The sequence below is a fragment of the Oryza brachyantha genome, chromosome 12 (genome assembly GCF_000231095.2).
Source record: "Oryza brachyantha chromosome 12, ObraRS2, whole genome shotgun sequence".
NCBI lineage: Eukaryota > Viridiplantae > Streptophyta > Magnoliopsida > Poales > Poaceae > Oryza > Oryza brachyantha.
Window position 1 is genome coordinate 15,838,951 of NC_023174.2, and position 15,382 is coordinate 15,854,332.

Consider the following 15,382-nt stretch of genomic DNA (forward strand, 5'->3'; position numbering starts at 1 on the left):
AGGAATGAAAAGGGGCATGAGAAGGGGCCAGTGATGCACGGAGCTCCACTGCAGCCACCTCTTTGAACCGTGCTAGAGCTCGGGCAATGGGGTGATGAGACAAAGGCAGAGAAAGGAGTCAGCGGTAAAAGGGAAAAATGTGGACCCCTTAAGTTTTTTTTAATCGTGATTGATATGTGGACCACATATATTTTAGTTTAGTTTTTTTAAATAGAATTAACAAATAAGTACTATATCAACATAAGTAGATGATGCAAAAATACCACATCACATAAAACCACTGATGTAATACCACACACGTGCCATATATGACAAAACCGCTGTCAATAACTACCTACGGAAGAAAAATAAGCATGTTTTGACAGTTAAAGGGATCGTTCATGGATAGCTAGGGGACCTTTTTCGTGTATATGTATTGTCCAAATTCAAACCCAAAATCCTTTTTTTTTCTGAAATGGAGGGAGTATATAAGAACTACATACACTCCTATGGAGTAAGAACGAACGCTTGCAGCATGCACCGACAGAAAGACGTTTCTTGCAGCATAGCAGCAGGCCAGTGTCCACATTTTTGCAGCCATGGATGATTGAAGTTGTCATCTTTTTGTACATCCACTCCCTTCTTTTGGTCAAAATTTGCATAAAGATGGAAAAAAAGGCAGGCGTACCAATCCTAGTACTACTGTACCCAAAAGACCATCATCTCTCTCTTTCCCAAAGTGGCTGCACGGTCCTTTCAACGATTTTGAGTTAAACTGGGGCCAAACAAGATGGGTACATCACGCTGCAACATTATTTTCCATGAGAAAGAGCAACAAAGCCAGTTGATATACACAACTGAGTGAACCAGAGACACTGTTACATCTGTACACGCAACAACAGTGCAAAAGAGCCATTATTTTCATGCCAAAAACCAATTCCAAGGCGACAACAGGTAATGGTGCACATATTACATATTCCAGGAGGAAGAATGGGGTAACCACGATGTCATTCCCTGAACATCACACCATGAGTGATTGAGCAAGTCAAAAGATGCCGCAACCGCAATGCTTGTGCAGATCGGGATGTAACAAAACTGTTGGCAGACTTCAGAAGATGCGGCACATCAGAAGGCAAAGGGGAGCCAGTTTGGGGCTTACGGCAACTTGGTTCTGTAATAAGCTTGGATAAGCCAAGAATGGAATTAAGTTGTCACTAGCCCAACTGGAGTTGCAGTTACATTGCATTGGAATGTGGTACAAGTGTACATACAACAAGGTCGGAGGAAACTGATGCTGCAACAGCTCCCACTAGTAGCCTCAAGCTCGAATGATCTGCAAGTGGCCAAGTGCATGGATGCATTCAGAATTTGCAGAAACCAATAAGGCCGCGTTTGGCTGAGAGGGGGGAGTGGGTTAGTTATCTGGCGCGAAAAACGTAGTAATAGATTAATACATGATTAATTAATTATTATTCAAAAATATAAAATAGATTAATATGATTTTTTAAACAACTTTCCTATAGAAAATTTTTGCAAAATATATACCGTTTAGCAGTTCGAAAAACGTGTACGTGAAAAACGAGGGGAGTTAGATATCTTATCCATGCTGCCGATCGCAGCCTAAGACAGATAGCCCTACTGTTCTCCATTTTCCTGTTCCTAGATAACTTATTTGATGAAAGTGTCTACCTGGAATGTGTTTATAGTCTACATCTACACATTTCACTAGTATGGACTAACTGACTGTAGAGGGATCTTTAAGGCAAATATAGACAGTGTACAGTCAAAGTAAATGACTAGAGTTAGAAGCATAGAAAATGGGGAAACAAGGAATGTCAAGTCTAAATAAGCAAAGGTAAAACATCTGAACCATTTGAAACTGGAATTAAGGTACTTATAACAATTACCAATTTTGCTGAACTTCTGTTTTTGAATGTCGCCATTGCTGCCTCTGCAAAGGCTTGTGCAGCTACTGCATCAGCTTCTGCAGCCTCTGCTTCTCTTACTGCTGCTTCAGCTTCAGCCATGATAGCCTCTGCCTCGGCAACTGCACGAGCAGCAGCAGCTGCAGCCTCTTCTGCAGTCATGGATCTCATCCGAGCTAATTCAGCATCAACTTGAGATTTAGTGAGGATCGGTACATCTTCCCTATCAAACTTTGTTGGCTCTTTTTGTATATCTTCAAGCAGCACTACTTTGGTGCTTCGTCCTTCTGATAAAGATGAACTAGGAGCTATTCTGTACTTCCGATTCACCTGTTGAACACCAGTACTGAGTTGCATGACATAATACTATGAAGCCTTGATGTGTGTAAAGGTAGTCCTAGAATTTTCTAGCACCTAGCTATAGGTGCCTATGCCTAAATAAGAAAAGGAAGAGTTTCCAGCTTGGTCCTTACAAACAAAGTCCGTAAGACTCTTTTCTACTGTTTTCATTCAGAACAGATACTGTAGCCTGAACAATTTGAACTTTTGAAGGCAGACGAGACAAGAATTTAAGGATTGGGAATACACCATGAGACACCAAATAGGATCAACAAGTATAAAATATTTTTTTCTATAAATATGGGACAGCACTTCGGATCCAACTTGATAGATATGTAGGCGCAGTTAACATCATACAACACTGAAAGACAAATGGGGGGAGGAATTGCTGCTAGTATGTGTTGATTGGAGGGCGCATTAAATTTTAGTGCACAGCAGAAGTTTAATACTCCCTCCATACTCAAAATTTAGGTCGTTTAGGACATGATTTAGCATAGTAAGGAGTCATTAATTTGGGTCTATTCTTCCATGTATGCCCTTATTAAATACAGTTCAGAGTCTATTCCTAGCAGAAGTCTCTCTTGAGCGGATTGGCTACCACAAGCAGCGTTGAGCTTTGAGGTCTCGTGTTCAATACCCAGCTCCGCACCTTATTTTGCGGGGGTTTTTTTTTTTGGTATGGCGCTGTAGCTTCACGCCAACGAACCAAAGCAACAGGAGGTTTCAATGCGCCTCAGGATTGTGTGCTTCGCAGGGGCAAAATCGTCTCAAAGTGGCTAAGTCTCAAAACAGAAAAGATTATTACCTTTATCAATTTCCCAGATGCTGTCAGATCATTCAGTTTTGAAGACAGGACATGATCAAAATCAGCAGGAGGCCAGTATTGTTCCTACATGATAAAACAGGTCAGTATTGAGTTTTGAAGTCACACAGCAATTTAGATAAACTAAAGATCAGCTAGAATTAGAATCCATTGATTCTCATGAGAATGATGAGATCATTTCAAAGCTATCATTATCACAGCATCTTGCGTGCAGCATGCTTGAATAGCAGATTGGCAATACATCACACTAATTAATTAGTCAAACTTTAGACAAATTGTTGGCTGTACACAACGTTGCGCAAGGAAGGAAAAGGAATGTAATGTTGGAATTTTCATGACCAATGGAACAGATAACAACAGGAGAATTCTCACTTAAGAATGTCAGTACAGCACGTAATGTGAGTACAGGAATTTCCTATGGTGTGTTCTTAGTACTTCACAATCATAAAACAGAACACATATAGGATGAAACAAACCTCTATGTAATTAGCTATGGCTGTCTTGTATGACCCTGTAGGCTCATTCAAGCTCCTTACTGCCTCTACTATGATATTATCTAGCCTGCAGGAACGCCACATGAAGGTAAATTACCTCATCATAACCTTTGTAATTTCTGCATGTGATACTGGCTTAACAAAGAAGAGAATACCATCATCATCCATACATTAGACTGAGATCGGTACTGCAGAATTTGGGGCATTACCTCGAAAGGGATCTCTTGGATGAACTAAAAGTTCCAAGAGGCGCAGCCTCAGCAATATCATCGTCACCATCAGAAGTTACTGCGTTGATAGCAGTAGAGGTAGAGTGGCCTTCATGCTTAGGAGCAGATCTTGGCTTCTTAACAACGGGTGCTTTCACCCTGTCACGGGCACCAGACGCGTTCACGGTTACATTCATGTTCCGCCATTTGTCCTGCAACCAAAACAGGCAAAAAAAAGGGGAACATACAATACCATTCAGGGACAAGTTAAAGCTTTCTTTCCCTAAAAGCAACCGGAGTCAGCTATAACCCATAGGCTGCAGCGAACCTTGAGGTCAACGTTCGAGCGGTAGCGCAGGACATTGCTGAAGTCTGGGTCTTTCAGTATCGTGCGCCATTTCCCCGCCCCGTGCTTTGCGATTCCAGCTTTGAGAGCGGACTCCTCCTCCGCGGTCCATTTCTGCTTCGGGGCACCCATATTCTCACAAGACTAAGCCAACTTCTTCGCGCCAATTCTCCGCAGCGTTCAGCCACCCTGTACCCTAAATATATCCAATGGATACACCACCATAAGCCCATGCAAGATAACAGCTGCAATTTAGGAAACCTGGACATGGAGCTATCAGTTCATAGGCAGACCTAGAGTAATCTCTCTCTCTATTTTTTTTCTTCAATTTTTAGTTACAACACAAGCTGCTAAAATCAGTTCATCAGATGAATCCAGAAGAAGCTGGACGCGTCTAATCGGCGGGAACGATAGAAATCACCTCGAAGCTGTGACGGGTTCCAATCTACGCCGGCGCACCAACCGAAGCGAAAACTCGCCGTCCCGTCGTCGGAAGGAAGGAAACGGGGGAGGAAACAACGAGGTATACCTTCGATTCGATTCGGGGCGAGGATGGAGGCAGGTGGGGCGGAGTTCGTGGCTCCAAACCCTGCTCGCCGGCCGTGCGCTCCTGCACAGTGAGATGGAGGCTCGGGCAGAGTCAGGAAGGAGAGGAGAGGGGAGGATGGCGTACGCCTGCCCCCACGCACGCACGCGTTGCGTTCTCGCCGGCGGCGGCGCGCGCGAGGAGCCCCGGCCGGTGGCGGTGCAGATCGGGGGAAGGGGAGAGAGCGAGACGGAGAGGATAGAGAGAGAGAGGAGGGCACTATGGTCTCATTTCTCGTTTTTTCTAAATTCATAAAATTTATATTTATATACTCCATTCGTTTCATAATAAAATATTTTCTAGTCCCGTCTATATTTATATGAATGCTAATAAATCTAGACATATATATAAATTATATATATTTATCAATTAATTAATTTATATAATATTAAAAAGTCTTACAATATAAAATGGAGGAGGTAGTATATTAGTTTGTATGGTTTATACGTAGTTAGAAAGACTTATGTTGTGAAATAAAATGACTGTTTTTTAATTTTAAACCATTTAAATTGTTGGCACCACTGAAACCATGAATTGTTTTTATTAAATAAATGCACATTTTTAATGTTTGTTTTTTAAAATAAATTATCACAAAACTTATTTTCAAAGCATCCATTATTTAACCATGTTAATATGACATGGTAATATAACACTGACACAATTTATTTTGTTAGTGTGGTAGTGTTTCTTCCATGCCAATCTTGTTGGTGTGGTAAGATGGCATGGTTTCTAAAAATAATTTTGGAATAATTTATTTAAAAAATAAATAGTAAAACGTGTATTTAATCATGTGCGTGTGGTTGGGGTCAATGTTTTTGATAATTTTAATATAAAATGTAGTACTATAAATTACTTTCATGGGAATAAATAAAAAGTACAAGAAGACCGCTATATAACTAAATACGTGGAGAATGTTAGTTTTAAGCCAATGTAAATCATCAACAACCATCTCCATAGTGTAACATCCCTAGTTGCATGTATAAACAATTTTTGTTGAACTATTTATCCCTGTATCTAACTTACATAAAGAGTAAAATACATATATTGTCTTTGAACGTAGACCTAGATGACATCTAGATACATAAACTTATAAAACACACATGTAATCACTAATCTTAGTTTAATGTACTCATAAGGTCCAAAATACGAATGTTGTACTTTTATAACCGACATCACAATGGAGACAATAAATGCATATTTGTTTATCTTAGAGGCGGTGAGAGTCAATTTAGGAGGCATGCCATGGAGGGAAAGCCTAAATGCAAAAGGTACCCATGAAAATAAAGAATTTAAGTCATGCCAAATTATTAAGTGTGGTAGTAGTTGGTTTGGAGGTATACTCTGTAGCGAGGGACTTAAAAGGAAAATTCTAGCATGCATGGATGGCTATATCACATGAGATAAATATGTTTTACAACTTTATGAATCTAGATGAAGCCTCGGTTTAAGTTCAAGGACCACGATATATTTTACTCTTATATAGATACCAATAGTTACAATATCTAAATTCCTCAACACCATAAATCTTTTGCTACATCTCTAACACATAATTCCATATGTGTATACTATTTACTTCGGCTACATGTCTAACTCTTATAACACATCTCAAGTTCTTTAAATATAAAGAAAAACACATATGATTGGTCATACATCATCCCGAATACATGTTTAATAGACTATAAGGTATAAGGTATAGAAAATCTCAAACACTATGTTGTGATGTTTCTGGTTGTGCAGTCAAAAGAAACGGAATGTTTTATTGATAGACTTGATGCAATGATATAAAACATAACTTAGATTGTATGCACAAGAAAGATAAAATACGCAATAAGATATTTCAACATCAACTATTTTTCCATGCAGCCAGTTATTCTTTTATTAGTAGGCAACATACTCGTCGATAGCAACACTAGTGATGACATTGTCAATTTTAAAATATGCTCGGCCTGGTTTTTCAATTTTTATGTGTTTATAGAGGTAAGTGTGTGCATGTTACGATCAATTACATTTAAAAAAATATTTAGTCACAAATATATATATATATATATATTTAATCACACGGGAAAAACTAAAGCAGATTATTTAGTCTCATAAGAAAATTAAAGCCCAATTATCAGGTACAAAATAACATTGAGCAGACATTTGCCCGTGTAGTAATGATTAGGGGTGAAAGGTGAAAGTAGTCACGGAACTTCCCAATCAAGGAAACGGAAATGGTTTAGCTGAAACGATAAACGAATATGGTATTAGAAATGGTGTCATTACTGTTTACAAATAGAAAAATATATTGTTTCCAATCTGTTGAAATACGATAGTTTTATTTTTGATATAGTGATATTTTGGCTTATTGTTTCCGAGAGGTAATACCAATGTGAAAATGGTTCGTCCCATTTCATGGCTAACGGTGACGGAACAAACGTTACACTGGCACGGTCTTCTTCCCTTCTCGCACACCTTCCCCTTCCAGAAGCTTCCGCGCCGACACGAACATTCACTCACCCATCCCCCGTTCCACTGACTACCGGGCCCCACCAAGCACACAGCCCCAATGTCATCCTCTCACCCGCCCCCTTCCTACCGCATCCCGCACCTCCCGCCGTATAAACCCCGACCGCCCCAAACCCTAGCCGCCTCGTCTGCATGCTCTTCGTCCCGCGCCAAGTCGCCCTCGCCGCCGCCGCCCCGATGGCCAAGGAGGAGCCGACGAAGGAGAAGAAGAGCAAGGGCAAGGCCAAGAGCAAGGCCGCTGCCCCCGACGCGAAGAGGGCCGCCGTGGTGGCCGCCGTCGCCGCCTTCCTCGACTCCGGCGGCTTCCCCCGCACGCTCGCCGCCCTCCAGTCCGAGGCCGGCCTCGAGGTAACGGTGCTATGGGTTCTTCCGACCCAGCCCTCCCACTCTCCTCTCCCATGTATGCGCGCGCGCGCGCCGCCGTGTTTGTCATTTCGGTGTGTGTCTTGGGGGAGTGGGGGAAATGAGGATTTGAGCGTTTGCTTGCAGGCGGATTCTTGGCGTTCGTCGCCGGTGAGCCTGGAAGAGCTGGTTTCCGGATTCTTGGACTCGAGGTACATAAATTCAGTGACGCGACACCCAACCTTTGTTAGGGTGTTATCCACTTGTGATCCATGTTCGATGGCATTGATTGGTTCTGACTGGAGAATTGATTGTGCAATGCAGCAATTCTGCGCCGGGAGCAGGCACCGATGGGAGTATCGACCAAGGTAGCAGCCATGTTTCATTATCTAGTGTTCTGTGTTGTCATAGGCTTGCGTACATTTGTAATTGGCGCTGACCCGAATGGTATCGTGTAGAGAGAACTTCTGGGGGTGTTGCGTGTGATGCTGGCAAGAAGAAGAAAAAGAAGAGCGGTGACGCAGAAGTGAGTGAAGCTGTGAACAATGCAGCTGAGCCATCTGCCGCTGAAAAGCCCAGCGAAGATGTCGATGCTGAGACTAAAGAGAAGAAACAGAAGAAAAAGAAAAGCAAGAAACAAGAAAATGATGATGATGTACAAGCTAGGCTGGAAAAGGCAGAATCGGCTATAATCAACAAATTTGAGGTCATGGAGACATCTAAGGAGGATAGCAAGAATGCCTTGGTTGATATTGCTCCTGTGGAAAAAGGCAAGAAAAAGAAGAAAGAAAAATCAACTTCGGAGACATCAGATAAGATTGACAAAGGAGCTACAGCTGCTGGTGCCAATGCAACGAGTGATGCTGTAGAGACGGAGAAAGATAGCAATGAAAAGAAAAGTAAAAAGAAGCTAAAGAAGTCCAAGGAAAATGTTCAGGTGGTTGAAAACAAAGAAGTTGTAGGGAACAACAGTGGAATGGAGATTGAACAAGGGGAAAATGGAATGCCTCCTAGAGATAATGGGGTTGTTGGCAAAAAGCGCAAACTTGAAGAAGTTGAGGGAAGCAACCCCCCTTCTAAAGAAGACAACACAGCTAATCAGAAGCTCAGCAATGGTTCTTCAGACGATGATACCAAACCCAATAAAAGGCAGAAAAAATCATCTGAAGTATGTGCCCTGTTTTCTCCATTTCCTTGTGTGATTTCCTATTTTAAGTGCACTTTGTTCCCATTGTTTATGAACCACAAAAGGCTGTCAACTAGAAATTTTAGGCGAGTTGTTGCTCCATTTTGTTTTCTATTTCTAATAGTAGTATGACATGATCAGTCCAAGTATATGTTTTTGTGTTGGTCATGGATCCACCTATTTCTTATCTGACGTATACTAGCATTTCAGAATTCAGAATAATATAAAACAGTTGTATTGAACAGTGGATATTTATAGTGTTAGTTTATTACCACTCACCAGCATAATGTTGGTGACTTCCTCATACTTTCTGGTGATATCCTGGCGTTAATCTGGTTTAGCATTTTGATCTCTTGCGTATTTTGACCGGCAACAACCAAATTCTATCTTGGCATTCATTTTCTTCTTATGATAGTCTTACTAGAGCTGTCTTGGTTATGAATTCCTTGGTGTTCGGTAAACGCCTGTAATAAGATTGTTCATGCCATGTCTGTCCACTGCAGCCTAAAACTGTGAATGCATTTCAACGGGTGAAGCTGGAGAATGTTAAATTTGCTGATGAAAGGCTTCAGGATAATTCATATTGGGCTAAGGTAATTTACTGTTTCTTTTGCATTATGCTGGCCACTCTGGAAATTTGAATGGTTCTTGAAGATAACTGTGTGGTGACACCTATCTTGCGACAGGGTGGTGCAGACTCTGGGTATGGTGCAAAGGCACAAGAGGTTCTTGGTCAAGTGAGAGGAAGGTTAGATGCTATTCTTTCCTTCTGAGCTCTATACTCAGGCTCTTAGCTAATATGATAATTTGTTCTTTGCCACTTGTGACTTATCTTACTACTGAACATAATTTCATCATTGTTCGACTTTTCCTTTTCAGGGGCTTTAGGCATGAGAAGACCAAAAAGAAGCGTGGGACCTACAGGGGCGGGCAAATTGATTTACAAACCCACTCGATTAAGTTCAACGATTCGGATGATGAGTGATCACTTCAATTTGCAAGCCGCTCACAATTTTCCATTCTTGTCATGACTACCTGATCAGCCTTCTGAAAGAAAGAAGTGAGGTGTATTTGTGCTTGTGGGAGATTTTAGGGGAAAATATGAAATTGCTGTAGTCCATTTTGTTGTGCTGGATGCCCAGCTAAATCATCAAAATTTTGTATGGATACTCACTGAGATGTATCATTTTGGCACTGCTAATGTGAAGTGCGAGAGTATTACATACACATCTTCCTTTTTTTTGTTTGCTTGCTGTTTATGCTTCCAGTTGACAATCTGTCGGCACTTGTGCAGCTGTTTCCCTGGTTTATTGCTGATGCATTTGTACATTGTGATTTTGATGCTTCTCCAAATTGCTGTGGTAATCAACTGATCATATACATGCTGGGCTGGGCTGGGCCAAATTGCTCTATGCATTTCCAGAGTGCATGTCCTATGAAAGGTTACTTTTGGGCTTACAGCCCAGCTTGCACAAGGGTCAGAGAAGTTTTTTAGAGAGGAGCAACATCAACAGCAGGTGTTGCTTTGTGGACAGGTGCTTGTGCCCGCCATCATGAGCACAGCAACATTGGAGGAGCAAGCTTCATGATGATGAAGATGATGATGATGATAGCCTCATCATTTTAGTAGAGGCTCCCTTTGAACATGGTCCATTCAAAATGCAGTCAAAACTTGGACTGATTCCATTGCTGCAGGCTGCTGCTGCTCCTCCACTCTCTTCATGCCTTTGAAAGTGGTAGTCAAGATCCTCACAGACCAAAACCAGGCCAGGAGGAGATGTGCCACTGCAGTAACCTACTCTCCTACTCTATTATCCTAGCAGTACCATCTAACCTAGACAGGTCACCTCCAAGTGATGTGTGTATTGTATTGACATGTTGCATACACTGTAGCCATGCCCAGCAATTGCATGGCCCTTGGGAGAATTGCTGTTCTGGCTGGATACCTGCATCAATCCATGCATGTTTATACACAAATCACAATGCAGGGGAAGATTTCCATTTGTTTCATCAGCTTTCTCAGAAGCAGTAGCAGCAGCAGGTGATCAACAGGAAGAAAGCATATAGGAGGATTTGCTTTGTGAAGCATGCATGCAGATTGCAGAGAGGCAGAGCTGATCATGTCAAACATGAAAAGAGTGAAGACCAGCATCTACAGTGCTCACTAGCTGCATCTTTGGTCCGTGAGTGCTCCCTCCCTGTCAGAAATCTCCTTTGGTTTTGGCGGCGACAAATTGACAATGACTCAGATAGATGGCCACTGTGGCTGTCATGCTCTCAACATGTTCTTTCTGTATTACTAATTGTAGCATAAACAACCAAGTTAAGCCAATTACAGGATCAGATGATCAGCTGGAGAAAAAAAACTGAACACAGGGGAGCAGTAGCAAATCAATGCAAGACTGCTGCTTCACTGCTTGCATAGTTGCATCCATTTGACCATGAGTGCACAAACACAAACCATTTCTGCACTGAAAAGAATCCATTCAAATTCACAGGAAGGTAAGCATAGTACTGTTTGCAAGAACAAAAAGAAATGGTGATTTGATCATGCTGCTGCCTTGTACTGCCTCACATCACAATAACTGCCACAGTACAATGAGGAGCTATCGGCCTGCTGCTGCAAGAGACCACAGCTCTGGATTGCAACATGTACTCCCTCCACCAACTTTTCACTTTTTATCTATAATTTTTGACTCTTTGTTTTATTTAAATTTTTTTACGATTGATATTTTTGTTTTTATTAGATAATAAATCATGAATAGTACTGTACGTGTGACTATTTTTTTTCTAATTTTCTGAAATTTTTTCAAATAAGACGAATGGTTAAATGTTTGACACAAAAATCGAAGAATTAATTCTTTTTGGACAGTGGAAGTACAACGAAGGGGTACACTTTTGCAGTATTTTTCCCTTGGATTGCAAGCAAACCAAACCCTACCAGTGCTAGCAGCAGCAGTACTTGCTACCCAATGGTGACCTTAGGTATTTTTTCACCTGGTGATAGGAGTACTGTAGTACACAAATCATGCATGTCCCATTGTATAAAACAACTTTGTGACCCAAAAGTCATCATAACATCTACTGCAATTTGTTAGTGTTAAAGGACACAGCTCACACATTAGGGCATGGCACCCTTGAAATGATTAGCATTCTTAAAAGCATAGCATCCTATATATAAGATCTAAGGATCTATATATATTCCTCCATAGAGCCATAGCAGAAGAATCAATTTGTGGCACCATTTGGACTTTTGGAGTAGCACTATACTACTAGAATACTAGTACAATACTACTAGTATATATAGGATTATTCTCTTATTAATTTGGAGTATGCAAGTTGCCGCCATCTCCTTTGAACAAAATTTGCCGCCAAAATTTATGCCACAAGACAAACTGAACTACTGAAGGTCTGAAGCTTATCACCCTGCTTGGGTTAGACAAGCACATAATTTACATGTATATTTGCATAAGTGTGACATCAAGCATTGGATAATGTGACCTCAAAAACCTAAACCAGAACGGTCAGATTAAACTACATGATGGTGAAACTAACTAGAAACATCAAGACAAGAAACCACCTAAAAGAGGGTAATTAACATAAATTGGTTTGGTGGACTGATCCTGTGCTTGAGGAACATGAGCTGATGGCTATTGCCAAGCCCTAGAAGTAAAAGAAAAAAGTGGTTAAGTGGTGGGGTTTAAGGGGCAGCTGATGGTGTAGCTTTGTGTCCTCTAAGGAGGAGCAAACTAAACAATTAAGAAATTTAAGCAGGCTTATGGCTTTTCTTTTGTTGTGGTGTGCTGCTCCCTCTTGTTGGGGTTTGGGTTTTGGAGTCTTCTCTCCCTCCCCTTTCTTTGTGGCTTTATCTTTGGGTGTACATGGGGTTTGGTGTTGGATAGGGGTTGGGTGAAGAGAAAATTTTGAATAATCATTAAACAATGCAGATGTTCTTCACTTCTTCTTTGCAATGGGCATTTTGATAGTAGAAAATTTCACTTCTTTCAAAACACAAAGTCAAGGACTTATGTAAGGTAATGCGTTGTACCACGAAGAACTCTTTGGTTATGCTGAAACGAGAAAGGCGTAAATAATATCATATGCTGAAAAATTATCCAAAATAATTTGCATAATGTGGGAGAAGATGATTGAGCTAAGGTCATAATTTCGCAAAATATTGCTCATAACACTTTGGGGAAAATAGTAGAGAAACCTTGCACATGTAATAGGGGATTTGTCTTTAACTCAATCATAATATTTTCTAGAATAATTCTCATAACGCTCCATCGCAATCTCCTTTTCATGCTTCCCATTGCAAAACAAAGAAGAAAGGGAAAAAAAATACGTTCTTCATACATAAAAAGTGTAAACTTATGTACTAACTGGGTGGCCAAATATCACTCAATCCATTTGTTTTTATTTGATGTCGTTGACTTTTGAATCTATATTTAATCGTTTATCTCTTTTCAAAAAATGTTGTACAAGTATGAAAAATTAAAAGTTATGCTTGAAGTTTATTTTGTAATAAATCAAATCATAAGAACAAACTATACAATTGTATAAATATATTGAATAAGATTAATGGTTAAATATAAAAAAATCAATGGCATCAAATAAATAAAAATAGATGTAGTATAATCATATATTAATACTTCAATCAATTGAGTATTCAACTTTTGGACCAGCTGGACATTGTACAAGAAAGAAAAAGAAAAAAGGAAGATACTCTCCAACACGTCATATAATAAAGTGCTCAACCACACGTAGCTACTTGTGATAGGCCACCGTGGAATTCACGCTGGGACTCCAAGCAGTATAAAAAATTGCAGGATATACTACTCGTGTAGTATAAATTAGGCTCCGTTTAGTTAAAAAACTTTCGCGCTCACCTATCATATAGAATATTTGGACACATGTATAGAATATTAAATATAGTTAAAAATAACTGTATAGTTTAAAAGGAATTTACGAGAAACCTTTTAAGCCTATTTAATCTATAATTAGCCACAATTGCTACAGTAACTCGTATGCAATAATGGCAAATTAATCAGGCTTAAAAAATTATCTCATGGTTTTATGACACCTTATGTAATTAGTTTTTTAATTAGTTATCGAAATAGTCTTCCAATACTCGGTCAAATATCCAATGTGACATCCAATCTAAAAATTTTCGCAAATGCCTTAATATAAAATTGGCACCAGCAGCAGTATATGCAGAGGTAAACGGGAGTTTTTTTTCCTTTCTGCTGAGCATGCATTCATTCATGTGGTTTCGTGTGGGTGAGCTCCTTCAGTTCTCGGGAAGAACAAACGAGCAAACACAAAAAACCACTCGTTTGCCTTCTCGCAGTCGCAGCAGAGCACATGGTGGTTGGCGTGCGTAAATTTGAACAAAATTCATCGAAATTCTTTTGTGTTTGCACCTTGGTCCCAAACATGGGAAATTTAACTTTTTGTCACTCTTACGGGTGGTCAAAACAGATTTGTCACTCGCTGTCTACGACATGTGGACTCTTATGAGTATATGACATATGAGTGCAGTGACAAATCTGTTATGAACATCGGTAAGAGTGACAAAATATTAAATGCCCCCTCAAACACATGGCATTGGAATTAATTTGTTGCAAGAAAATTGTGTTGGCTCCAAAGGAACTGATGTCGTTTGGTTTGTTTCTAGCTCTATCCATTCGATTCTGCTTAGTAGATAGATAAATAAATATGCATATTTTCAAACTCTTAAACAAAGTTATTTTTTAAAAAAATCCTATATATAGAAATATTTCACGAAACATACGCGTATTTAACCTTTTGTCACTTTAGCATTGAAGAACACACTTAGGCCTGAAGAGTGAACAATAACCTAAAAGATTAATGTGTAAAATTTAGTTCTCAAATCCATGCATTAGTTGTTGAATTTAGGTCAATTTAGTACCATCACTAAAATACAGGCTAAAATTTTATGCATTTCCTTGCATCATTTTTATAATTTTAAATTATGACTTAGGTATATCATGTAACTTATGTGTCATTTGATGCTTATGAGAGCCCTTTGGGAGTTGGGGTCTTCCTGTAGTCATGTATAGCCTCTTGTTTCTTGCTCTCCTTCTCTAGCAGGCGACAACAACCTCATGGAGTTTAGGCCAGTTGGAGGTGGACCGAAATCAATGGTGGTAAAGGATGGAGGGTTTAATTTTCAAGAGCTTTGGTTGCTCATGTTGGCTCTAGACATATCTAAGGTTGCCATATCGATTTAGGGTGATCGCTACTCACAATTACAGTGATGGTGCTAGATGTTGAGGGTACAAGATTGAGGGATGCTGCCTCTCAGATGCTAACTTGGTACAACCAACTCCTATGGCAACGAAGATACTGATAGAGGCAATACCAAATACATGAGGCCTCTACTTGACCACGACAACTGTGCTAGTTGGTGTCACCCAGGACTTGTCGCCAAGCACAATCTTAGTGGCAAGTTCCTAGAGAATCCAAATATCATCTCTTGCTCGATCATTCCTTGTGTTTATTAAGTTATGTAAATTCACTTCTAGCCATCATAATCCCTTAATAATTAAGGTTGACTGGATTTTGAAAATAACCTTTGCTATGTTTTCTTGTAGCAGTACACATGCAGAGTTTGAAGCTTGA

The 15,382-nt window shown here is 40.1% G+C and overlaps 2 protein-coding genes across 4 annotated transcripts; one reads left to right on the forward strand and one right to left on the reverse strand.

Annotated features, from left to right (window-relative positions):
* Nucleotides 1-698: 698 nt before the first annotated feature.
* On the reverse strand, nt 699-4,923 carry LOC102700105 (single myb histone 6). Of its 3 annotated transcripts, none has more exons than XM_006664137.3 (8): nt 4,645-4,923; nt 4,098-4,311; nt 3,770-3,981; nt 3,543-3,627; nt 3,049-3,132; nt 1,887-2,234; nt 1,251-1,312; nt 699-1,150 (listed from the first exon to the last, which is right to left on the reverse strand). In XM_006664137.3, the coding sequence occupies exons 2-7, from the start codon at nt 4,245-4,247 to the stop codon at nt 1,298-1,300; spliced, it is 894 nt and encodes a 297-aa protein (XP_006664200.1). In that variant the 5' UTR covers nt 4,248-4,311; nt 4,645-4,923; the 3' UTR covers nt 699-1,150; nt 1,251-1,297. The 3 variants fall into 3 exon arrangements, with proteins under 3 accessions (XP_006664200.1, XP_015698817.1, XP_006664199.1); XM_006664136.3 differs by having other exon boundaries at nt 700-1,160; XM_015843331.2 differs by having other exon boundaries at nt 699-1,312.
* Nucleotides 4,924-7,299: 2,376 nt separating this feature from the next.
* On the forward strand, nt 7,300-9,958 carry LOC102715999 (nucleolar and coiled-body phosphoprotein 1). Its single transcript, XM_040529201.1, has 7 exons — nt 7,300-7,557; nt 7,699-7,763; nt 7,876-7,919; nt 8,010-8,719; nt 9,241-9,330; nt 9,424-9,485; nt 9,617-9,958. Exons 1-7 carry the CDS (start codon nt 7,342-7,344, stop codon nt 9,720-9,722), a joined length of 1,293 nt encoding a protein of 430 aa, XP_040385135.1. The 5' UTR covers nt 7,300-7,341; the 3' UTR covers nt 9,723-9,958.
* Nucleotides 9,959-15,382: the final 5,424 nt, after the last annotated feature.

Excerpts from the sequence above, each read along its gene's own strand:
- LOC102700105 (XM_006664137.3), bottom strand. The coding sequence starts at position 4,247 with ATGGGTGCCCCGAAGCAGAAATGGACCGCGGAGGAGGAGTCCGCTCTC. Across the intron at positions 3,982-4,097 it reads GCTCGAACGTTGACCTCAAG|GACAAATGGCGGAACATGAA; the intron begins GTTCGCTGCAGC and ends TTTTGGTTGCAG. Across the intron at positions 3,628-3,769 it reads TCCAAGAGATCCCTTTCGAG|GCTAGATAATATCATAGTAG; the intron begins GTAATGCCCCAA and ends GCGTTCCTGCAG.
- LOC102715999 (XM_040529201.1), top strand. The coding sequence starts at position 7,342 with ATGCTCTTCGTCCCGCGCCAAGTCGCCCTCGCCGCCGCCGCCCCGATG. Across the intron at positions 7,764-7,875 it reads TCCGGATTCTTGGACTCGAG|CAATTCTGCGCCGGGAGCAG; the intron begins GTACATAAATTC and ends TGTGCAATGCAG. Across the intron at positions 9,331-9,423 it reads ATAATTCATATTGGGCTAAG|GGTGGTGCAGACTCTGGGTA; the intron begins GTAATTTACTGT and ends ATCTTGCGACAG.